Below are 24,602 nucleotides of genomic sequence, written 5' to 3'. Positions count from 1 at the left end.
GTAAACTTTGAGTCGAGATCCTACTCAAATGCTAACCAACAACAAGGAATGGTTGACTCCCCTAAAAATCCATATACAACATGTTGGGCCTCTATCCGGAATCTGAACTCAAGTTACTGCCCCCTAGATTGCTACCATAGCCTTAGTTGTGCCATGAAAGACCATCCTAAGGTCTCTTATCCATACCTTCTATCCTTTGGGACTATTCAATTAAGGTTGCTAGGTATGAATCGATCATCCAATCTCCTCTAGTAATATATCAAAAAAAGGCATAGAGATAGCCTATTTGTGCCAATGCTAAGTTGCTGCTAGCTCTACTCTAATCCTACTCATTTGAATCCTCCTCCCCAACCTAGTGGCATATCCAAATTGTTGGGTCAATGCTCATCTGCACACGCAAGCACACTCTCTTGCACAGTGAACAACAAGAGAGTCACATCCACTAATATGAGAATGATAGTATGAAAGTACAATCCCTAAGGTACTATAGTACCACACCCAAAGAGGGTGTTCGCAAGGGTTAAAAACCCTTACACTAGCTAGAAGGTAAAAAGTGCCCATGGATAAGGGAGCATTTACACGAGAATAATGTAGCGCACCCAAAGTGGCTTTTTACATAGGGAAAAGACCCTTCTCCAACCAAACGGTAAAGAGTGCCCATGGATAAGGGAGAGTTTGTTGAGCAACCAAAGTCATTAAGTGCATTGTATTACATCAATTCTTATCTTGGTTTTCATCTACAAACCCAAAAACGCTTTTATTTGTATGATTTATTAGTATTTGAGCACCACACCCAAGACAACTCCGCCACAATCCTAGACAGTTCAGTGACACGTGCCTATAAATAAGGCATGGGTATTCATCCATCTTGATTTCACACATCCATCATTCATTCTTCAACTAGTCTCCCTCCTCACTGCAGACCCAAAAAGGCTTTTATTTGTATGATTTATTAGTATTTGAGCACCACACCCGAGACCATAGTTTTTCCATACGTGAATCAAACGTCAAACGCAAACGCGTATGAAAGTATGAAATGAGTATAACTTTAAGATATGATAAACATGATAAACATGTGCTAATTTCAAAATAAAAGAACAATGCACAACTCTTGAACTTTGAAGACTGAGACTCGAGAGTTTGAGTCAATATAGAAGGATTCATGATTCATCATTCAACTTTCAAGGAATTGACATGATACATGATACATCTGTCATCAAGATTCAAGCCAAGTTGCCCAATGCCAACTGCATAGTAGACTAAAAACTGAAAGGGAACAACCAAAAGCAAAACTGAAAACTGCATAATAGAGTCACATCATATATCATGATTCATGATTCATCTGTCATCAACTAATCTACTCATCATCTTCATCATTCTCAAGAGTGCAGTCCTCCTCCTCCTCCTCCTCCTCCTCCTCCTCCTCCTCCTCCTCCTCCTCCTCCTCCTCCTCCTCCTCCTCCTCCTCCTCATCATCATCATCATCATCATCATCGTCATCCTCCCTCTGATGTGGACCAAGAGAACTCGAGCCAGGAGGATCACTAGTGCTTGCCTCCCTCTGTGGCACTGGCAATGAGGCTACGATGTCCTCCTCCTCCTCCTCCTCCTCCTCCTCCTCATCATCATCATCATCATCATCATCATCATCGTCATCCTCCCTCTGATGTGGACCAAGAGAACTCGAGCCAGGAGGATCACTAGTGCTTGCCTCCCTCTGTGGCACTGGCAATGAGGCTACGATGTCCTCTTCCTCTCGTATCTGCTGCAATGCAAGCAATCTATCATCATCCTTCTCCTTGTTAAGCATGTCCAATGTAACCTCAATCTTTTCATAGCCCGATTCCTTAATTTTATTAATAAGACGAAGGTTTGTATGAATATATACAAGCTGCTCAGTACGTTTTGGAAGCAATTTATTCCTTCTCTTTGTTTGAATCAGTGAAAATGTGCTCCAATTTCTCTCACAAGGAGAGGCACAAGATATGCATTTTTCCATACCAAGCCCTCACAATCCCAAAATATGTGCCCTTATGCGTAGTGGGCCACCATCCCAAGTGTGTCCACAATATTTGCATTTACATGTATTCTGCCCTTTTCCAACTGTTTTGACAACAGTAACATGATCCCATTCAGCTTCGCTTTCTTCCCATCTTCAAAAGTTAAAATCTGATACAAATTTAATGAAGACACGAGTCATAAGTCATGACATAATAGTAATTTTGTTGTGACCCACTGACCAGTCACCAATCTGAATTCTGCAGTGCTCTGGAGTCTGGACTCTGGAGTCTGCACTATGCAGTCTTTGAACTTGAAGTTTAAACTTTGAAGGCTGAAGCTTGAAGGCTGAGAGAGAGAGAGAGAGAGAGAGAGAGAGAGAGAGAGCTCTCAGCTCAGAGCCTCAGAGGCTCAGATAACCTCACACTGCACAGAACTTACAAATTGAAAGAGAGGCATGTAATCTTCTCTTGAATCTTCAGACTTCAATGTTCCAACTTCCAAGTTCCAACTGGCCAGTGGCAACAACTTCAGTCTTCAAACTTCATATTCCAAAGGTTCAAAGTTCAAACTTCAGACTTCAGACTCCAAAGTTCAAACTTCAGAGTCCAGAGTCCAGACTTCAGGCTTCAGCTTTCAAATTTCAGAACTTAATTTTCAGCCACTGTGCAGTGACCAATCACTGCAGTGTGCACTGTGCACTGTGCACTGTAATCCCAGGCTCCAGCCTCCAGGTCTGTTACCTCGAATCTCAATATTTAGCCTTCAGGTCTGTAGACTGTGAAGTTGTGAACAGTGAAGAGTCTGGACTCTGAAGACTCACTGCAGTCTGCACTGCTCAGTGTTCACAGGCTGAAGCCTGAGAGAGAGAGAGAGAGAGAGAGAGAGAGAGAGAGAGAGATCTTACCTGATGATCAAAAAGTTTGGGGCAGCAGTATTTCCAAGTAGAGAGCTGTGTTTCCCACAGTTTGCGGAGTTCCTCAGGCTGAGTTCAGTCGTTTTCAGTCACGATTCCTCAGGAGTGTGTGTTTCAGACTGCCTGGATCCAGGGAAAGAGTCGGCAGATAAAGGCGACCACATTCTGTATGCTTTTGTGTAAAGTCGTCAACATTTTTTAATTAAAAAAAACGTCAAGTCTGATATGGGGTTTTTAGACGTCTGTTTTTCAGACGTTTACAGACGTCTGAAATTCATTTCAGACGCGTCTGAAAACAACTATGCTCGAGACAACTCCGCCACCATCCTAGATAGTTCAGTGACACATGTGCCTATAAATAAGGCACAGGTATTCATCCATCTTGATTTCACACATCCATCATTCATTCTTCAACCAGTCTCCCTCCTCACTGACTGTTGATCACCTTCACCTCTCCAAAGCTCAGTGGATACATGCCTACCTACAATTTACCATCACCTGTAGACATGAGATGATCCCTCCACTAAGCAGCTACCCGAGATTCCCCAAATACCACTTTACCAAATTGACAACGAGTGCTTACTTGAATCATCTCTATTGGAGCTTGCAAGGGATGGACCCCCACATATCCCCAGAGGTTTTTACGACACAGTTTGCAAGAGCACTTCACACCTCAGTTGCCATGTATTTTCCCCACACACACACCCATACCATCCCCCCAAGCAAGAATGTCCCACAAAATAGATGGTATGACAAGGAATGAAAGGAAACATGTCTTTATCTTTAGCAAGGCAAAGCACAAGGGACCTATACACATAGCTAGGCATGCCAATCTTTCGGCGCCTAGTGCAGCAGAAGAAGAGGGCATTTCTATCCAGATGCAAGCACAATTTTTATCAGCTATTCTTGGGAGAGTATAGCAAGGAGGCATGGAAAGTATTCTAGGCACCTCAATCCCATACACCTGCTGAGAAACCCTTCACCCTTCCCACAGTTTGCGTTTTTGCGTTTCTGTGTTTTGCGTTTAGGGTAAGCCCCAAAAAGGGGCGCCATCCTAGACTAACTGTGCATATTTATAGGCCACTCTCTCATTCTTTCTTTACCATGTCAAAAGATGACGTACCAACGAGATAGTAGGGTTGGCAGGGAGAAACATGGAGTGAACTCAGCAAACATGGAGAAGAGAAGAGAAGAGAGAAAAAACTCTGATGAATGGAATGATGAAGATCTGAATCATGGAGTGAATGTGATACAAGGGAACAAGGGTGCTGTAGCACAAGGAAGACAATGAAGACAACCACGAACCACGAACTGCAATGTCCTCCTGAAGGGGTGCAAGGGTAGTAGAGAGGCTGGAGAGAAGAGATGACCGACTGAATGAATCAACCGTGAGGAATGAATGAGAGAGTGGCCTATAAATAGGCATAATCAGTCTAGGATGGTGCCCCTTTTTGGGGCTGCAAACCCTAAATGTAAACCCTAAACACAAAAACGCAAAAACGCAAACTGCGGGTGAAAGGTGAAGGGTTTCTCAACACCCCCTCTCAGGCCCAAAAAGGTGAACAAGAGAAGAGTGAGGTGGAGATGCAATGCTACATGCTGAAGAATGCGCATGCAGCAAGTGCCACTTGGACAAGGTCCCTTGTGGGGAAATTGTTCACTTGCCCAAGTACCCTAGTACAAAGATGATGAAAACATGCAATGCATAGGAGGAATGTCGGACTTTGTGTGGTGCCGAGAACCATAAGGATATGCCCGTACTCAATCTCGGGAGGTGACTCCATGCTAACCAAGTGACCAAGGCAAGAAAAGAAGAGGAGGAAGAAGATGGAGGGGATCCCGAAGATCCAAGGTTTCCACCGGAAAGGGAACCTGCAGTAAAGACCAGTAGACAGAGTGAACTGGAGAAACCGAAACTCAACCTCGGGAGAGAAGCCACTAGCTCTGTGCATCCATGCTGGAAGGAATACGAAGGCCTCGTCACCAAGTCGCGGCAGCTGAACCTCCGAGGTCCCGATCTAGGTGGTACCTGAAGATCCTGGGTAGAAGTAGAAGAGATGACTGGTCGAAGACAACCGCCCCAAGAAAGTAGAGGATGGGTGAAGAACTTCATGTGGAGTAGTTTCCCCCTCTGAGGTGGGAGGTGGAGGGGCCCCCGTTGAAGTCGAAGAAGAAGTAGATGCCCCCTTTGAGGGCAAAGAAATAACATCCCCCCATGAATCCCCCTGTGAAGTAGATAGGGAGTCCAAAAACTCATGGATCACGGACTCTGAAATGTCTGATGAAGAAGAAAGTGCCGCCGGTAATGCTGAAGAAGATATTTGGGGTGCCGAAGAGCTCCCAAAGGTAGCCTCTCAAACCTGAGTAGTAGAGGGTGGGGAAGGGTAGGGCTCAGAATGAGCAAGAGGTGGGAAACAGTCGCACTCTCAGTGGAGCGGACTTGGTAGCCGAAGAAGAGGAAGGAGTCGAGCAGCCATTGTCTCTCGAAGGAGCGTACTGACAAGAAGACAGTATCAGACAATCACTGTCTCTTGATGGAGCGAACTGCAGATCCATAGGTCGTGGAAGCCACTGTACCTGAAAATAAGTGGGAGAAGACCGCCGGTGGCATTGCGACGATCTCCGGGAGGTTGTAGCACCAATCGATCCTCCATGTAATCGAAAGGACTTAGTGCGCATCGGATGCGTCTTATTGCCTTGAGCATAGTACTCTGATAGCCGATGCAGAACGATTTCACCACCACAGACAAATTAAAGCCATCATTGAGCGCCACAGGAGACAGATGCCAAGACGCCTTAGCCATGCAGAGATAGAGAACAAACATATCATTGATGGAGAGTTTTCCTTTCTCTACTCTCACTTTCAGATCATTGATATGTTTCCCTTTTATAGGACACTATTTCATTCTTTTTCAGTCTTATAGGCATGTTTTTCATCTTTTTCTCATTCTAGATGAGAAACACACCATCATTGTATGTACTGCTTTGGTCTCATAGGCCACATTGGCCTTTTAGAGACGTTAATATACTCTCTCTCTCTCTCTCTCTCTCTCTCTCTCTCTCTCTCTCTCTCTCTCTCTCGTAATAGATATTAATTATGAAAAAAGTACAAGCTTACAAGGTTACAAGATGCAGGATAGTGTTAGCAATCGTGATTGTCATGCCTTGTCATCTCTTGTCTGTGAGCCTCAATCTGAGTCAAACAAGGACTTTAGGAGCTCTGACCTATCTATCACTTGTTTTGACAGAGGAGGTGGCTCATTCTAGAGCAATCAATTTATTGCCTTTCAGTGCATTTTCTCCTCCAGTCCAAATTTTGTGTGCATTTTCCGCGCAGTTTCTGTATACATCAATGTGTCTCACCTGCTGCACATTGTCCACTATTTCAGGATTTTTTCTACGCCTATCTGGCATTTTTACCAACATCAAATGTTGGTCCGTTACTTTTTTGGCCCAGATTGCAAGATGGCCAATTTTGGGATTATTTGGTTATTTATAGCCTTCCCCACTCAATTGGCAAATCATCTTCCTTCTTCCTTGGCAAGTGCACACCCAACTCCGTCATCTTCCTCCATCTCCAGTACTACCATCATCATCAGCCTGATCTGGTACCCCATTGACGCTATGGGATGCGTGCAAGGACTGATCAGTCCTCCTTTTGTATTCAACATTTGTTCCTTGTTCAGTGCAGATTTCTTTCTTCTTTTCTTGCAGTCTCTCTCTATTACTTTGACTCTACATTCGTGTTCCCTTCCATTGCACACTCTCACATGGTATCATCGCCAAATGAGAGGACACAGAGCTGTGTGCAGCTACAACACTCCTATTGCTGAGGCAACCACTTCAGAGTATCGGCCACCATCCCAAACTACTCCAAACACCTCACCAATCTACGTTTTGCTGCCATGCAACCAATTCTCCTACAAGTGGCATGTTTCCTCCCCTCTTTCCTACGTTTTGCTGTCAACCATTGTCTGCATCAGCAAACACAACCTTTGGTGGAGCAAGCAATTGACCATATCATCAAGCGATAGGTTTTTGCATCATCATTTTCAGCAAACGCAGCCTTCTGTATGCAAGGGACTGTTATTTTCCTCAAGATGGGCCATCTACATTGAATCCTTTGTGATCCTATAGCTGCTATCAGTTCGAGGGCTTGTCTAGTCCAAACATAGTTTCTATGGGCGATTCCTTTGTAGGATATCGAAGATGTCTTACAATTAGTTTCGCAACTTTGACGGTACAGATGAGGATCCTTCTTAACACTCCTCAGAACGGCATGAAGATTGTCGTGAAGTCTATCATGCAAATCGTGAAGAACAGAGATCACCTAGCCATTCATTTGAAAACCCTCTCCTCCCTGTTCTCTCCATGTTTCATAGAAGGCCCATTCTGTTGGCCTCCATATACCATCCATGGCACCCTCTATACAGGTGCCCGTACTTCCTTCTTTACCCAAAAAAGTCTGGCTTGATGGTTCAAGCTATCAAAAGATGACGTAACAGCGAGACAGTAGGGTTTGCAGGGAGGAACACGGAGTGAACTCGGCAAACATGGAGAAGAGAAGAGAAGAGAGAAGGAACTTTGATGAATGGAATGATGAAGATCTGAATCATGGAGTGAACGTGATACAAGGGAACAAGGGTGCCGTAGCACAAGGAAGATGATGAAGACAGCCACGAACCACGAACCGAAATGTCCTCTTGAAGGGGTGTGAGGGTAGTGGAGAGGCTGGAGAGAAGAGATGACGGACTGAATGAATCAACCGTGAGGAATGAATGAGAGAGTGGCCTATAAATAGGCACAGTCAGTCTAGGATGGTGCCCCTTTTTGGGGTTGCAAACCCTGAACGCAAAACGCAGAAACGCAAAAACGCAAACTACGGGTGAAGATTGAAGGGTTTCTCAACACCCCCTCTCAAGCCCAAAAAGGGAAACAAGAGAAGAGTGAGGTGGAGATGCAATGCTACATGCTGAAGAATGCGCATGCAGCAAGTGCCACTTGGACAGGGTCCCTCGTGGGGAAATTGTTCACTTGCCCAAGCGCCCTAGTACAAAGATGATGAAAACATGCAATGCATAGGAGGAATGTCGGACTTTGTGTGGTGCCGAGAACCATAAGGATTGCCCATACTTGATATCGGGAGGTGGCTCCATGCTAACCAAGTGACCAAGGCAAGAAGAGAAGAGGAGGAAGAAGATGTAGAGGATCCCTAAGATCCAAGATTTCCACCGGAAAGGGAACCTGCAGTAAAGAACAGTAGATAGAGTGAACTGGAGAAACCAAAACTCAACCTCGAGAGAGAAGCCACTAGCTCCATGCATCCATGCTGGAAGGAATACGAAGGCCTCGTCACCAAGGCACGGCTGAACCTCCGAGGTCCCGATCTAGGTGGTACGTGAAGATCCTAGGTATCACTAGAAGAGATAACTGGTTAAAGACAACCACCCCAAGAAAGTAGAGGATGGGTAAAGAACTTCATGTGGAGTAGTTTCCCCCATCTGCCCCTCCCGCTGAAGTCAAAGAAGAAGTAGATGCCCCCTCTGAGGGCAAAGAAATAACATCCCCCTCTGAATCCCCCTGTGAAGTAGATAGGGAGTCCAAAAACTCATGGATCACGGACTCTGAAATGTCTGATGACGAAGAAAGTGCCGCCGGTCGTGCTAAAGAAGGTATTTGGGGTGCCGAAGAGCTCCCAAAGGTAGCCTCTCGAACCTGAGTAGCCGAAGGTGGGGAAGGGTAGGGCTCAGAATGAGCAAGAGGTGGGCAACAGTCGCAGTCTCTCAGTGGAGCGAACTAGGTAGCCGAAGAAGAGGAAGGAGTCGAGTAGCCATTGTCTCTCGAAGGAGTGTACTGACGAGGAGACGGTATCAAACAATCGCTGTCTCTTGATGGAGCGAACTGCAGATCCGTAGGTCATGGAAGCCACTATACCTGAAAATAAGTGGGAGAAGACCGTCGGTGGCATTGCGACGATCTCCGGGAGGTCATAGCACCAATCGATCCTCCATGTGATCGAAAGGACTTAGTCCGCATCGGATGCGTCTTATTGCCTTGAGCATAGTACTCTAATAGCCAATGCAAAACATTTTCTGTGGCCCAAAAAGGAAAGGTGGCACAGTGTCTAGTGGAAGACGCATATACTCTGGAGGGGTCAGAAGCAAAGGTTGATGTCGACAATCTTCGATGGGGTGACCATTCGTGCCGCAGTAGGAACACCCAGTAGAAGGGCAATCTGTCGAGGGAGATGCCATAGTACCAGTGTGCCTTGCTGAGGAAGAAGAGGTCAGCCACCATGAACTACGAACCACAATGTCCGCCTCAAGGGGTGTGAGGGCAGTGTGCAGCACGAACCGCAATGTGCGCCTCAAGGGGTGGGAGGGCAGTGAAAGGGCTGGAAGTGAGCTGCCAGTGGGAGGTGGATGCGACCAACAGTAAGAGATTGCAACCAGTAGAAAAACGCAGGTGAGGAGAGAAAGACTAAAAACGTAGGCAGCAGGTGAGAGAAAGACTAAAAACGCAGGCAACAGGAGAGAGAAATACTAAAATCGCACACAGCAGGACTGTGATGACGTGGCACGCTGTACGGCAACAGAACTGCACAAGAATAGCAGTCGCCTGGCTGGAATTAGCTCCAAACTACGTGAGGTAGAGATCTATCACAAGATCATGAAATTTTAAGATGCTTTAATCTTGCCAATAACGTTTAATTAAGTTATTAATCAAATGTACAATGTTGTTTAACACATGTGATACACATGGCAATTATTTCATGGTAACAAGTCAACAACCTCGAGGATGCAATAGGTATAAAAGAAAAAAGTTGTGATAAGTTATGTCTAACATGTGCTAAGAGATACCCAGTGTCAAATTTTCGCCTAGACCAATTTATTGGCCACTAATGTCAATGGTTTGGTGACATTAGAGACTAGGCATTAAATTAATTAATTAATGCTAGTCTAAGGGTCAATAACTACTCAAGGATACTTGAAAAACAGATTGACCTAGCTAATTTAATTATTGGCTGGTGAAATTAATTTTTTGGAGCACTAGAATAATTATTCAATTAATTTTCAAAATTAATATTTTAAAAATTAATTTAATAAGCTAAATAATGCTAGAAAATAGAATTAGAAGGCCGCCACTTGGCAAAACTTGCCCGTGCAAGTGGGAAAAACGTTTTTAGGGGCTGGTGGAAGTTTGTTCCAACCATTGTGAAACAAAAGGAGACTATTAGAGAGCATGGAGAGATTGCTAATGTGATTTGCAACCCCTAGGGATCAATCCTACAGCATATGATAGCAGTTTGGAGCCCTCCAAGAGCAGGTGACAACACCCCAAGGTCCTTCTAGTGAAGATGACAGCATAAAGGATGGGGCAACAGTCTTTCTGGTGATCCTAAGCTATAGGTGATAGCTTCCATGGCTGTTTGAGCAAGACAGTAGTAGCTTTTCATCGTTTCTTGCAATGAAACTCTGAATTTCTCTATCTATAACATTCTCTCTTATCCCCTAGGCATCTCTCAAGTTATCTCAACATTTTTCAGCAATTTGAGCCATCAAAGAAAGAGATTTCAGTCAACCTCTGCTGTAAACCCTAATTTACAGTTTTAACAAACGTCCTGGGATACGTACTCAAAAGTAAGGACCTAGGACTTGAATTTCAACAGTTAAAATTGAGGAATTTTAGGGAGATTCAAGAGGGCAGCTAGCCCATATCAGATTTGGGGCTGAATTTGTCTTTCAAGCAGAGTAGGGTGAAGGCTAATCCCCAAGCAAACCAAGGGGTAAATTGGTTTGAAGACTGGCTGATCATTTGTGGCAACAAGGGGCATTTGGATCAACGGAGGAGATTAAGGAATCTCTATTGTACTCCATCCAATTGCAATATAAGTTACAGAAATACCAAAAGGTGCACCGGTTTTGGGGGCATGGTTTTGGTGTCGAGAGGCTGTCCAATGTCCAAGATTGTATGGTAAAGTGTGCATTTCAGTTTTGTGAATTTGTTAATTGCTGTAATTAAGTACTTAATTAGGTTATTTACCACCCGAGAAGGAAGGCTGGTTTCAATGGAAGTGTGGATAAAGCTTGCTTCTTTGTACCATCATAAGACATTTGCCCACCGGATCACTCTTGAGAAGAAATTACAAATGCTCATTGTTGATGATTCTCCTTCCATGAAGAATCATATCAACAAGTTGGAGGATATGAGAGATGAGCTTGCATCTCTTGGCAGGATAATCTCTTCAGAGGATTTGGCCATGAATATTTTAACTCAATTGCCATCTCCCCGGTTTGATATCTTCTACACCAGCCTTCTTACATCGAGGACTCGTGAGAAACTTCTATGGGAGGGGCTTGCCCCGCTTATTTTAGAGTATGACAAGCGCTAGTGGACCCACCTCTGCCAAAGCTTTTGTTGCGAGTTCGCAAGAGGAGAAGAAGAAGAAAGGGAAGTCAAGGCTAAACAACATGAGAGTTCTTCAAGGCTTTGACTCCGACTCGGAGAAGCCTAAATGCCAAATTTGGAACATCCGAGCCTTCTACCACTACTCTAGCAATTACCCATGAGTCTGTGTTTCTTCATATTGTTGAATTGGAGGAGCCTTCTTAAATGGTTGTCTGGTCTTCTGAGTAGTCATATAACTCCACAAGGTGATTTGTTGCAGGATCTGTGCTCTTTTAAGGGTTCAATTAGTGTTGGTGACATTGTATCGGTATCTATTGGTGGTGTTGATACTTTATCTTTGTTTCCAAACCGCATGTCAAGCTCCCTTTCACACACCCTTTATGTTCCAAACTTGGGCTTTCCACTCCTCTCAATTTATAGCCTTACTAGACTTGGTACCCAAGTTGTCTTCATCGAGCAAGCCATTTGTATTGAGGATTCTTCTACAAGGGCTATTATTGTGACACATTGGCAAGAGAGAGGGCTTTAGAGGCTCCATTCCCCTTCTCTTATGCAAGGTCCTCTAAGGTAGTTGTCTATTGTTATACCCGTTCCCAGTTGTGCACCATCTATTCCATAGGTTCCTTCCCATCCCCCACCCTCTCCTCCAGTGGTTCCCTCGTACCCTTCATCCCTTTCAGACAGGGATGATCTCGATGATGTGGTTGCGGATTCCCTAGCCCCTAGTGTTTTAGAGGGGGTTTACTAGGATTGTGAGGAGCTTCTTCATTGACAGTCCTCATTGACACACTTCATCGACCTTGGCATTCCTCTTGCCATCCTCAGATCTGTTTCTCCCTTAACCTTTCACCACATCCAAGTTCTGAGATGGAGTATTAGCAGTCATGATTGTCATGCTTTGTCATCTCTTGTCTATGAGCCTCAATCGGAGTCAAATGAGGACTTGAGAAGCTCTGACCTATTTGTCACTTGCTTTGACAAAGGAGGTAGGTCATTCTAGAGCAATTAGTTTATTGCCTTTTAGTACATTTTCTCCTCCAGTAGGGATTTTGTGAGCATTTCCAAGGTAGTTTCAGCATACATTAGAGTTTGCCTCACTTGTCGAACATCGTCTACTATTTTAGGGACTTTGTCTAAGCTTGTCTAGCAATTTTACCAGCATTAATGCTAGTTGGCCACTTTTTTTGCCCAGATTGTTGGTCGGCCAGTTTTGGGGTTATTTGGCTATTTATATCCTTCCCCACTCACTTGACAAATCATCTTCCTTCTTCCTTGGTAGGTGCACACTTCGACTCCATCATTTTCCTCCGTCTCCTGTGTTGCCATCATCATCAGCTTGATCTAGTGCCCTAACTGATGCTATGGGGTGCGTGCAAGGACTAATCAGTCCTCTTTTTGTATTCAGCATTTGTTCCTTGTTCGACGCAAATTTCTTTCTTTTTTTGTTGCAGTCTCTCTCTGTTCCTTTGTCTCTGTGTTCGTGTTCCCTCTTTTGTTGCAAACTCTCATAGATGGGTCTATGCCATCATACGTAAACTCTCTTTTACAAATGTCAAATAACTAAAAGAGCACAAAAAGTCACAACAAAGAAGCAGCTATTGCCATATGCTAAGGGACCAAGTTCTCCCTAGAAAGAAGATCTACGTGCCGAATAAGGTCCAACTGCCAATGCAGGACACCTTTCAACTTTGCAATGTGAGTTTGAACCCTAGAACTAGAATAAAAAACAAAAGCATTCCAAGTTGTCCAATTGTGCCAACAACCCCAAAAACAGAGGAATGGAAATAGAATCTTCATATGTGGTTGTGCCAAAGAAGGGTATTTGGATTGAGCAAAGACCCAATGAAAGGGGTGCAAAGACGTGCCAACCAGATCCCGCCAAATAGGAAACAATAGGGACCAAGTTTTTGGTGCCAAAGGACAGAAAAAAATTAGTGTCAAGGAGGTTCCACAGTGGTGAGGCAGAAGAAACAAGAGCCTTTGGAGATGTGGCATTTTGCAAGTGTCACAACAAGAGACAATCCACCAACCATGACATGCCAAAGGAAGACTTTACTTTTATATGGTGTCTTATTGAACCAACCCTCCATGATGGTGATTTTCCACCAATGCCGAGATTTATGCACACCCCAAATTGTATTGGTCTCAATGACCAATCAATGGTGGTCCTTAATCATGAGATAGTATACTTGATTAGCCGAAACCTTTTCCAAATGAGTTGACTAGCAAGGTCCCAGTCTTGCCAAGGATGATCAAGGAGGAGGGTAGAGAAGGGGTCTCTAGGCTACAACGTCGTCAAAACGTGATCCCACAAGTCCCTATAACCTCGAGGGATGCAAAAAAGCTTCCTGGCGGTGCGAAGACATCAACCCCTAGTGGGTCACCAGAGTGGCATCAAAAATTGAAGATAAGCCTAGTTGTGCCATGCGATTAAATTTAGGACGAGCCTCTTGCTACCCATCCCACAAAATCAACTTGGACGCTGCCAACAATTCCATCTTAAAAGAGTTAGTGGTCAAAAAATCCTACACAAGGTGCCACTGGGCCCGCTCCCTCCCTCTCTCTTTTTTTTTGTTTGTAATGGGTATTTATATTAATTACCAAAAAGTACAAGATTATAAGATTACAAAGTACCGATGGCTCTACGCCATCATATATGAACCAAATACAATGTTTTCAGCAAAGCAAAAGACGAGAGCGCAAAAGACACCTCGAGGCTGGACAAATACAAAGGATCAAGAGTGTTGATGGGATTTTGCTACATGAGCCTGGGCCTTCGTGGCCAATGTCTCCAATACACCATCTTTGAAGAAATCTCCTAGTATTGCAGAGGGATTGGATCTCTGATAGTCATCTCTCGAGGAGGAAGGCACATCTACAGAGTGGGAAATAGAACCTGGATACTTGCGGTCCCATGGAGTGATGACTCTACCAGCAACATCAAAGGCCAATTGTGCTAGAGGATCACAGGTGTGTCGCAATGGTCGAGTAGATGGCTGTTGTGGTGGTTGTTGCTCTTTGGAGGGTGGTGGGTCCTTGGCTAGAGTAGGAGCACAATCGGACGCCCCCTCTCCACATGACCACGCGCCTTGCCCAAGTCGACGACCGGACCATACCGTCCGAGTCGCCGGACCATGCACGCCAGCCCGCCCCTGCCATAGCCCTCCCTGCTCCTTCGATAGGAGCAGTCGCCATCTCTCCTCTCCTCGTAGCAGCCGGCCCCCCCCCCTCTCCCTCGCCCTGCTACAGGCCTCCCTCAGGCCCCGGCCTCGGCACCCATATCACCCCACCGCCACTAGCCCTGCCCATACCCGACTTTTCCGCCACCTCCCACCACCACCCATCACGCATCCGCAACCACAATGAGGCCGGATGCCCACATCCCCTGAGCAAGCCCCGGAACTGTGAGGAAGGGATGGGCTCGAACAAGACATCCCCGTCACCAAGCAACCGCACAAGGGGGGAGAAGAATGAGAAATACTCAACGATTTGGAGCAGCATTGACAAGGTGACAGACTACCACACAAGGAAAGGCATGGAGGCCCTCCAAGATGTATGCAAGGCGCATGACCAAGACATCAGCAACATCAAGGAAATCATGGCAGCAATGTGCGCGGAAACTGCACACCAAATCAAGGAGGAAATAAGCACGAAAGTGCAAGAATGGAAGAACGAAATCTACGCCAAGATCACATCACACTTCACCTCCTGGAAGGTGGACATTGAAACGTCCCTCCAGGAGAGAAACAGGGTGATCGAAGAACTGAGGCATGAGCTCGATGAATATAGAAACCAGCTGGACCTACTCAAGAAGGAGGAAGGAGAAATCACCGAAACAACGCCCACCAAGGTGCAATCCGAGATCAACGAGCTGATGACACAAGTAACAAAGGAGCTCAACACATGGGCGAATATAGTGAAACAAGCACAAGCCTAAGTGGCCGAGAACTCCAAATGGATTGAGGTAGCCAAGAAGTCACCAACAAAGAAGGAGTTTGTGAATGCAGCACTGGAGAAGGAGAAAAGGAGAAAGCTTAGAGCGCTCCACATCCGGGTGGTCGGATGGAAGGAAGGGGATAGCCCCCTGGCAGATGCCAAGCAGATATGTGAAAAGCTGGGAGTAGAGGACCCTCAAATAGTGGAGAATGCATGGCGTGTAGGGAAAGACCTCACCAAGGGAAGGCCTCTTATCCTCAAATTTGCCAACTTAGAATCCAGACGAGCCTTCCTCTCTAAAAGGACAGCTCTAAAAGGGGAAAAAGTCTACCTGGAGGATGACCTCACACCCGCACAGGTGGCACACCGTAAAGAATGCATGCCACAGATCCTAGAGGCTCGCAAAGCGGGAAAATGGGCAGTATACAGAGATGGTCGGGTCATCATCACAGATAAGCGCCAATGACGGGGCGCGGCCTATGAGACCCACCTGAGTTTTGCAGTGTGCAACTGCAACGGGGCTATGAAAACAGATGCAGGATTATTCTAGGAGACCTTCACCGGCAAGGACATCGTCCTCTACACAGAAACCCACCAAAGCCCAGGCACCTACTTACCAGAAGTGAGGGGATATAGATGGGAGACGGCATGCCGCCCTAGAGCCCGAACAAAAGGAGGGACCCGAGGGTCCGGAGGGGTGGCTGTGTTGTACAGGGAGGAGCTACAGCCCATGGTGCAAGTCATGCGGAAAGATGAGGAAGCCCGGTTCATGTGGATCCGGATACACACAGATCGCCCCCGAGACATATACATGGCGGTGTGCTATTTCCCACCAGCATACTCCCCATACGCACCACCGAAGGGCGAGTCACCATACCTACCACTGTACGAAGATATCATGCACTACTCCAGCTTGGGGGATGTCATGTTGGCTGGAGACTTCAACGCACGCACAGCACAAAGGCAGACCCCCTTCTTCGAGAGCGAAGACCACATGTACAAAGAGATCGCACCGGAGGAGATAGGACTCAACCGGGCATCACAAGACACAACTGAATGCACCGAATATGGCAAACACCTACTGGCGTTAGGGGGGGCACACGGACTGGCCATCCTCAACGGTCTCGACAGATGGCCCGGGTCGGATGCCCTCACATGCTTCACACACAAGCACGCGGCCAATTGCATCGGACGGGGGGCACATGGAGCACCCACACAGAAATTGGGAGCAAGCACAGTGGACTATATCCTCGGCCCTCTATCACTTATCCCCAACATCCAGTCCTTTAAAATATCACCTCGCCCACTCGCAGTGGCTGCCAACCATGCATACCTGCAATTTGACATAACCTGCAAGTATGACCTAACCCCCCCAGCAAGCAACCCCCCAAGATTCCCCAGGTACCACTTTACTAGGCTAACTGCGAGCGCATACTCCGACCATCTCTATTGGAGCCTGCAAGAAATGAACCCCCACGCACCCCTGGAGGAGGTCACAGCATAGTTGGCGGGCACACTACACACCTCGGCTGCCGAATACTTCCCCCACACATCCCCCTCCCCCCACCCCACCCCTCCGAACAAGAGTGCAGGGAAACCCAGCTCCGTCTTCAACAGGACGAAGCACGGGGAGTACACACGCATAAACAAGCACGCTTGATCTTCCGTCGCCTAGTGCGACGGAAGAAACGAGCCTACCTCTCCAAAGTCGAACACGAATTCTACCAGCTATTCTTAGGACACGACAGCAAAGAGGCATGGAAGGCGTTTCAGGAACCCCAAGCCCAGACGCCCATCACCTCCCCGGACACTTGGCACGCATATGCAACCTCACTATACCAAGTATCCAAGCAGCCCCAGCTACACCGGCCCCCAGGGAGCAGACCCGAATCATCCACATTCTTCAGCACGGGGCGGGTTCGGGACGCCATTGATAGACTCCAAAATGGCCGTGCCCAAGACCACGAAGGCTTGGTAGCAGAGCATTTGACCCATGCTAGAGACATACTGGCACCTCTCCTAGCACACATGTTCAACAGAGCCCTATGCGAAGGCTTCCCAGCCAGTTGGTCAACCAACACCATAATACCTATCCTGAAGGCCGGAGACCCCATGGTTCCCACGAACTACCGAACAGTCATGGTTGGCCATGTACTAGCCAAGCTCTATGGATCCATACTGGACCACGAGCTGAGCAAGTGGGCAGAGCAATTTAGGAGGGGGTTCTACACCCTTGACCATATCCTCACACTGAGAGCCATCATAGAGGAGGGCAGAGCACATGAAAGACGGGTGTACTGCTGCTTCGTGAACTTCCGCAAGGCCTTTGACACAGTCCCACGAGCGAGGCTCACGCAGAGACTACAGGAACTGGAAGTACCAACCGAAATGCGATGGGGGATACTGGCACTATACGAATCGGTAACGGGCCGAGTTCGGGCACCGGGAGGACTGTCAAAGGAGATCACCAGCACCATCGGAGTCAAGCAGGGATGCCCACTCTCACCAACCCTATTTGGCCTCTACATTGACGAGATCTCAGAGTACATAGATAGATTGGGCGAGGAGGAATCGAGCCTGGGAGGGACACTGATGCCTATCTTACTATATGCAGACGACAGTGTCCTCATCTCCAGCACACCCGAAGGGCTACAGCGCCAACTGGACGCACTACAGGCCTTTTGCCAAGACAAAGACCTAACTGTGAACTTGGGGAAAACCAAGGTCATGGTGTTCAACACATCAACCCAATGGCTCTGACGGTTGGTACCCCCCTTCACATACGGCGAAGAAACCGTGGACATGGTCCAAAGATACGTCTACCTGGGGATTACATTCTCTGGACCGAGATTTACCCTGAGAAAAGCCGCGGAAGATAGACTAACCCGAGGCTATGCAGCCCTCGAGTCAATGGAGAACCAACGTGCCCGCATACAGTTCCAGGAACCCCGGACAAAGCTCTGGGTTTTTGACACCTTGGTCACACCAGCCCTCCTGTACGGGGCTCCCATATGGGGGTCCAATCTCTACCACACGTGGAAGGCCCCACAGGATCAGCCACTGCCTAAGGAGGAGGCCACCTACGAGGGATGGGAGCAGATGGAGAGACCCTTAATACTTATGATCTCACGGATGATCCGAAGCAAGCCCTCCGTACCACACGAGATCATCCGCGCAGAGCTGGGGGCACCGCCCCTCCTGGCTGAGGCCCTCTTCCAGACCGTGACCTTCTTGCGCCGAATATGGGACCTGCCCCGGCACTGGTACCCCAGACTCGCCCTAAAGTCATCCAAACAGCTAGCAACACAAGGGGACACTGAGTGCTGGTATGCCCGAATAGAAACCTGGCTACGGCTCCATGGCCTGCACATGGATCACCTCCCCCCACTACAATACAGCCTAGACTGCCCACACCTGGAGCTCAGTCGAGAGGAGGTGAATCGCATCACCAGAATGGATATCATCCAGACAGACACCGCCAGGACATGGGTGACCCCCACGTCGGAACTAGGAACCAAGAAGGCTTTCTACCGAGAACACTTCCTGCATATCTCCCTGGACGGCTTCATCACCCGCCCAAGCTACATGGACACACACCTGTCTCACGGGGTCAGAAGTGCCATCGGACAGATCCGCACGTCCTCACACCAACTACAGGTCGAAACGGGCAGATACAGGGCCAACCCCCTCCCCCCAGAAGACCGAATCTCTCAACTCTACCATCTCGAGCCAAAGACAGGGACACTTCCACTGCCTCTTCAACGAAGGATTCGGACCACTCTCCAAGGTGATGGAATTCAAAGACCAGAGATGCCTGGGGCTCTTTCTACTGGAAATACGACGCCACAGAGACCACCTCCTACGAACCACGGAGCAAAGACAAGGAGCCACCAACCAACGCATACTCAACGACTTCTACCAAATACTAGCTACCCTTCCCACCACCGAGCCCCCACCAACCCAACCGGCCTCCACGTTAGCTTCACTGGGACTTTTGAAATCTCCCAAACATTTGTATGCAACATTTTGGTCTCATAGGCCAACTTGGCCTGTTGTAGACGTTAATATAACTCTCTCTCTCTCTCTCTCTCTCTCTCTCTCTCTCTCTCTCTCTCTCTCTCTCTCTCTCTCTCTCTCTCTCTCATGAAGATTATTGAATTAGATGGCAATATTTACATCAAACCATCAAGTCAGCTAAGAAAAATAGAACAAACACAAAATCAAGCTGAAAGGCCTCTCATAACACACAAATACCACACAGAAAGGACAACCGGAGTGGAGCAAACACTTTCCAGTCAAGGAGCAACAATGTTAGGAAGAACCAAGTCAATTGAAACCATAGAGGAGATCTACCATAGCAATAAACCACGAACACATGCCACATGACCATGGTTACCCAAGGCAGAATCAAAAAAGAAGGCATTCGAAGTACACCAAATATGCCACACAAAGCTATCCATCTAAGGAAATCGAAAAGGCAAGAATGATTTGATTGCAAGGCGGACATAGAAGGCATCCTTCCCATAATCCATGAACGAGCTGATATCGACTACTGAGTCACTGAGGACCACACACGGGAAACAAAACTCCAAATATGTCGAACAACAAGGCAAGAGACAAAGAGATGAAGCAATGTCTCATCGCATGCAATGCAAAATACACAGCAACCACGAGAGATCTTGAGAGCATGCAACACATCCCCAGTTGGAAGACCCCCAATAAGCAACCTCCATAGGAAAACTTTACCCTGATAAGGAATCTTAGACTTCCAAAGTTGGAGAAATCTTTCCTGCCACTTCTTTTTGTTGTCCTGAATATGGCATAATTTATTGGCCTTTCCAATGGCCCATCTCTTGACCTCAACCATTCGATGATAGATCTGATTAGTTAACCTATTCTCAAAAATCTTCAGAAAGCACAAACATCCAACCCCGCCAAGGAGACGAGGGCTGAAAATCACGCAATGGAGAGTACCTCAAAAGCTGCTCCTGTAAGGATGACAAAATGTCATGATAGCCACGAGGCACCCAAAAGTATTGAAAAGTACTGACGAATGCGCTAGAAAGAATAAAGACGTGGCTGCCCAAGAATGACACCATCATGGACTATTTGCAACCCTAAGTGAGCCATCCATTAAACTTATCTCATTGCAAGTCTTTATCAGGCCAGTCCAACAACCTGGAGGTAGCCAGCACTTCTCCTTGCAGCAAATTCTTCTTCTTACGAAGATTAGGAGGGTGCCAAACTGCAGAACGCAAAATCTCTTGCCAGGATGTGATCAAATGAGAAAGGAAAAAAGACAGGGAGACCTTGATAGGCCTCGTGAAATTCAGCACATGCCACCAAGAAACTTGAATAACCATGCGACCATGCGAGATACCAGTCTTTTCAATGAGAAATTTTGCAATATCTGTCCAGGAATGGCTCTACACACATAAAGCCTGCAAAAGTGCCAATCTCAATGCAACCATATGGAAATTAACATCCAATAAAGCTGCTCCCCCCATCCTTTTAGGAGTAGTCACATGCTGCCAAGAAATCCACACCTGGCCCAAACGATTCCCTTTCTTTTTCCACAACATGGAGTGGATAGGCTGAACCAAGACTTCTTAGTCTAAGGACGTAAGGGCAAAAAAAATGAGACTATACTTATCATGATGCATTGAGCAACTTTAAGTCTCGCATGAAGAGGCCAGCCTTGAGATTTCTAGTACATAAACCGATCGTGTATATGGGATGACATCCAATCAAGCAAGGCACGAGGAGCATCCACACCAATAGGATAACCCAAGTGTTAGGTAATATCTCCTTTAGAAATCATTGCTCCTTGCAGACCTAAAACTTGCAAATCACTCTCCGTACAAGAAATCAATGGAGATTTCTAAGCATTAATATAAAGCCCTAAAGCTAAAGCAAAGAGATTTACATACCGATTCACATTAGTCCAATTAGCCTTAAGAAACATAAAGAAATCATCAGCCAAAGATTGATCCAAAAGTTGGGCACCACTGGGAAGAGACAAACCAACAATCTCGCCTTGATCAGCCAACTTATCTAACAAAGAGAGCATTGGGTGAGTGACTAAGTCTCTCTCTCTCTCTCTCTCTCTCTCTCTCTCTCTCTCTCTCTCTCTCTCTCTCTCTCTCTCTCTCTCTATATATATATATATATATATATATGTGTGTGTGTGTGTGTGTGTGTGTGTGTTCATTCATTCATTCATTTTTATTTTTTTCATAATGGAAAATTATTTTAATCACACAAGTACAAGAGTCACGCAGCTTAGCAAAAGAAATTGCCACATGCCAAGAAACGAAATCCTCCGGAGCTAGCATGTTGAACAAGATCCAGCTCTACCAATGAAGAAGACCCTTCAGCCACGTGACATGACTTTGAACCCCAGAGGCAAAATCAAAGATAAAGACATTCCGCGACCCAATTGTGCCAACGGCCCCAAAATCTAAGAAAATGAAACTTATTTATATATGGTTACATAGGAGTGGGATAATTTATCTTGAAAGATCTAATCAGAGGGATGCAACAAAGGTCCCACCACATGTCTCCAAATGTCAGACGAGGGACCAAATCTTCGTGGCTAATGGGCACAAAACAAATTTATGGGGCGGGAAGATTTCACACTAGTAGTACAAAAGAAACTATAGAAATATGACATCTAGAAAGGGCCAAGGCCACACGCAAAGCAGCGATCGATCAGCGTTCTCTAAAGAAAGAATTTGGATTTGAATGGATTATTATTGATCCACCCTTCCATAATAGTCAGTTTCCACCAAGCGTTGCTTTTATGGAGTCCTCCAAACAACATTAGCCTTGGTCATATCAATGAGCGTCTCTAATCAAGAGGGGATAGATTTGGTTAACCGAAGCACTGTCCAAATGCAACCAACCTGCCAATCTCCAAACTTGCCAAGGATGATCTAAATCAAGGGTGAGGAAGGGTTGTCGATCTTGCAATTGTGCTAAGATCATGTCCCAAAAATCACATATACACAAGGGATATGGAAAACCCATTTGGATGTGTGGAAAGACAACAGCACATTATGAGCCAAGAGAGTCGCACTCACAATAAGAACCAAGACCAAATGTGTCATCTAATTGAACTTAAGTGATCATCTTGTTTTCCTTCCCAAGAGAGCAACCAGAAAATAGACAATTACTCAATCTCCAAGGAATTAGCATGTAATATATTCTCTGTTGGATGTCAATTCACCTTCTAAGAAGCAGCTTTCCATGAGCATACCAAATGGGTTAAGAAAATAGAAGGAATCGAAAGCCAGGAGTCGATGTTGAGCATGTGCCACCACAAACCCTAAATTTTAATATTCCTAGGACACAACCACCCTGTGTTTAAGAAAGAAACTAACAATAAAGACCCAAAGATTGATGACTGGCACACATGGCTTGAAATAATGACCAACAGAGAGCAACCATGTGAGTCTCAACATCCAAAACAGCCCCACCACCCATGCTTTTTGGAGTACAAACAAGGCTCCTTGAAATCCAAGAAATACCAACATGCACGGAATTCTTATTCCATAGCATGAAATAGATATGTCAAGTTATGTCACTCGACAAACTACTCCTAATCCAAAGTAAAAGAGGCAAATAATAGATGACCATAGGCACATAATAGTCTATGCCACTTTGAGGCACACATGAAAAGGTCGTGCTTGAGATTTCCAATAGAGAACTTAGCTTCTAGCTCTTCTAAGAAATCCATTGCAACAATTGTTTAGCCTGAATGTCAACACCCAAAGGGTAACCCAGATGCCACACAATATTGCCCTACAGAACCACTTCACCCTGCCAATCCAAGGCTTATAAATTTGATTCGATGCAACTAATGAGAGACAATTTAGTAGCATTAATACAGTGGCCCAAAGCTTGACCAAACAAAGCCCAAACATCTTATGCCTTATGGACCGATCAGCTTTCAATATCATGAAAGTGTCATTACCCAATGTCTACCCAATAAAAAGTCCATTCAATGGGAGGGATAAACCAGCCCCAATCTCAACTAAATATGATAATATGGTGTAAACCGGATGGGTAGCAAGGGTAAAAAGGAGACTCAAAGAGCAGCCTTGTTTGACCAATGGTAAAAGGGTAAAGGGCTCATTAACACTATCATTCACCATGGGATGCAGTGAAGCGTCGCTGCTAAGAGTACATATCAAGCAACTAAGTCATGTGTGGCCCAAATCCCATGGTCTGCATAAACTCCACAAGAAAAGACCATTCCAAATAGCCAAAGGCCGCCTTCAAATCCAACTAGACAAGAAGAACTGCTTGGTTGAAGTGCTACACATAATCTACGCCCATTTGTACATTCAAGCTATTATAGAAAATATTCATGCCAATGATAAACCATGCTAATGGGAATGCACAACGGTAGGGAGATGCTCATGAAGGTGATTAGCCATCACCTTTGAGAGTATCTCATATATAGTACCCATTAAGGGGAGGGACTTTGGGGATCAAATTAATAACCCCCTCTTTTCAGGATGTACACACGACTCCAATAGCTCAAACCTCATGACACGTGGCTGTCAAAGGCTTCACCAAGCAATCAGCATAAGTCTCAAAATTTTCATTTGTGAGACTGTAGACACCCCAAACAATGTAATATGCTCAACAATCATAGTATTCGTTTGTTTTCGAGACTTAATATTTCCAGAAATGGAGAAAACAAATACTTACAAGTGAATATAATAATTATTCAAGAAATTACAGCAATGGAAACACAAAAGTAATGGAGACAAGATTGAGATTGAAGATGGGCAATCCCCCCCACCCCAACTGGAAAGAATGTATTTCTACTCAAACCCAAGTCCCTTAGAGAAGATTTCAATTACAATCGACCTAAGAGTGACGAGAAGTAGTTTTCAATCTCACAAGATCGTGTAAAGATGAACATGCACACATACATCACTTAGGATGCAACAAAAACAATTGATTTCTTTACAAGATGAGAGTAGAAAGAGGGATGATATATTAGTGGTTCTCTCTCTTTTGGTGATAGAGCTCTTAATATTTCTAGTAACTTGCCTTGCCAGGCAGTAGTTCCTGTCTTCATGGTTTGCTCTATTTACTGACTGCCATATCACATGGAATGGGAAATGGGAACAAGGAACGGAAACAAAGAAGGCCACAAATTGCCATTCCATGTGGCTATATAGTCACATGCAATAAGCATGAAACAGGGAATTGGAACGGGGGACCCAAAAATGGCCATTCCATGTCGCAATACTTGTCTTACATTTCTCATATTCCATTTACCATAATCTTCAAACACTGCCTGCATTCAATGCCCAAAATGATATCA

At 45.8% G+C, this 24,602-nt stretch overlaps 2 protein-coding genes across 3 annotated transcripts in view; both read right to left on the bottom strand.

Annotated features, from left to right (window-relative positions):
• The window catches only part of UPL7 (ubiquitin-protein ligase 7), a 112,231-nt gene that overhangs the window by 70,099 nt on the left and 17,530 nt on the right, over positions 1-24,602 (bottom strand). The window lies entirely within an intron of this gene.
• On the bottom strand, positions 1,380-2,571 carry LOC148025049 (uncharacterized). The gene is made up of 3 exons (XM_087695050.1): positions 1,684-2,571; positions 1,556-1,569; positions 1,380-1,457 (listed from the first exon to the last, which is right to left on the bottom strand). The coding sequence occupies exons 1-3, from the start codon at positions 1,997-1,999 to the stop codon at positions 1,380-1,382; spliced, it is 408 nt and encodes a 135-aa protein (XP_087551176.1). The 5' UTR covers positions 2,000-2,571.

This window comes from Lygodium microphyllum, chromosome 15, assembly GCF_053477565.2.
Source record: "Lygodium microphyllum isolate KBCC chromosome 15, Lygodium_microphyllum_v1.1.10, whole genome shotgun sequence".
Classification (NCBI taxonomy): domain Eukaryota; kingdom Viridiplantae; phylum Streptophyta; class Polypodiopsida; order Schizaeales; family Lygodiaceae; genus Lygodium; species Lygodium microphyllum.
This window is presented reverse-complemented; position numbering and strand designations above follow the sequence as displayed.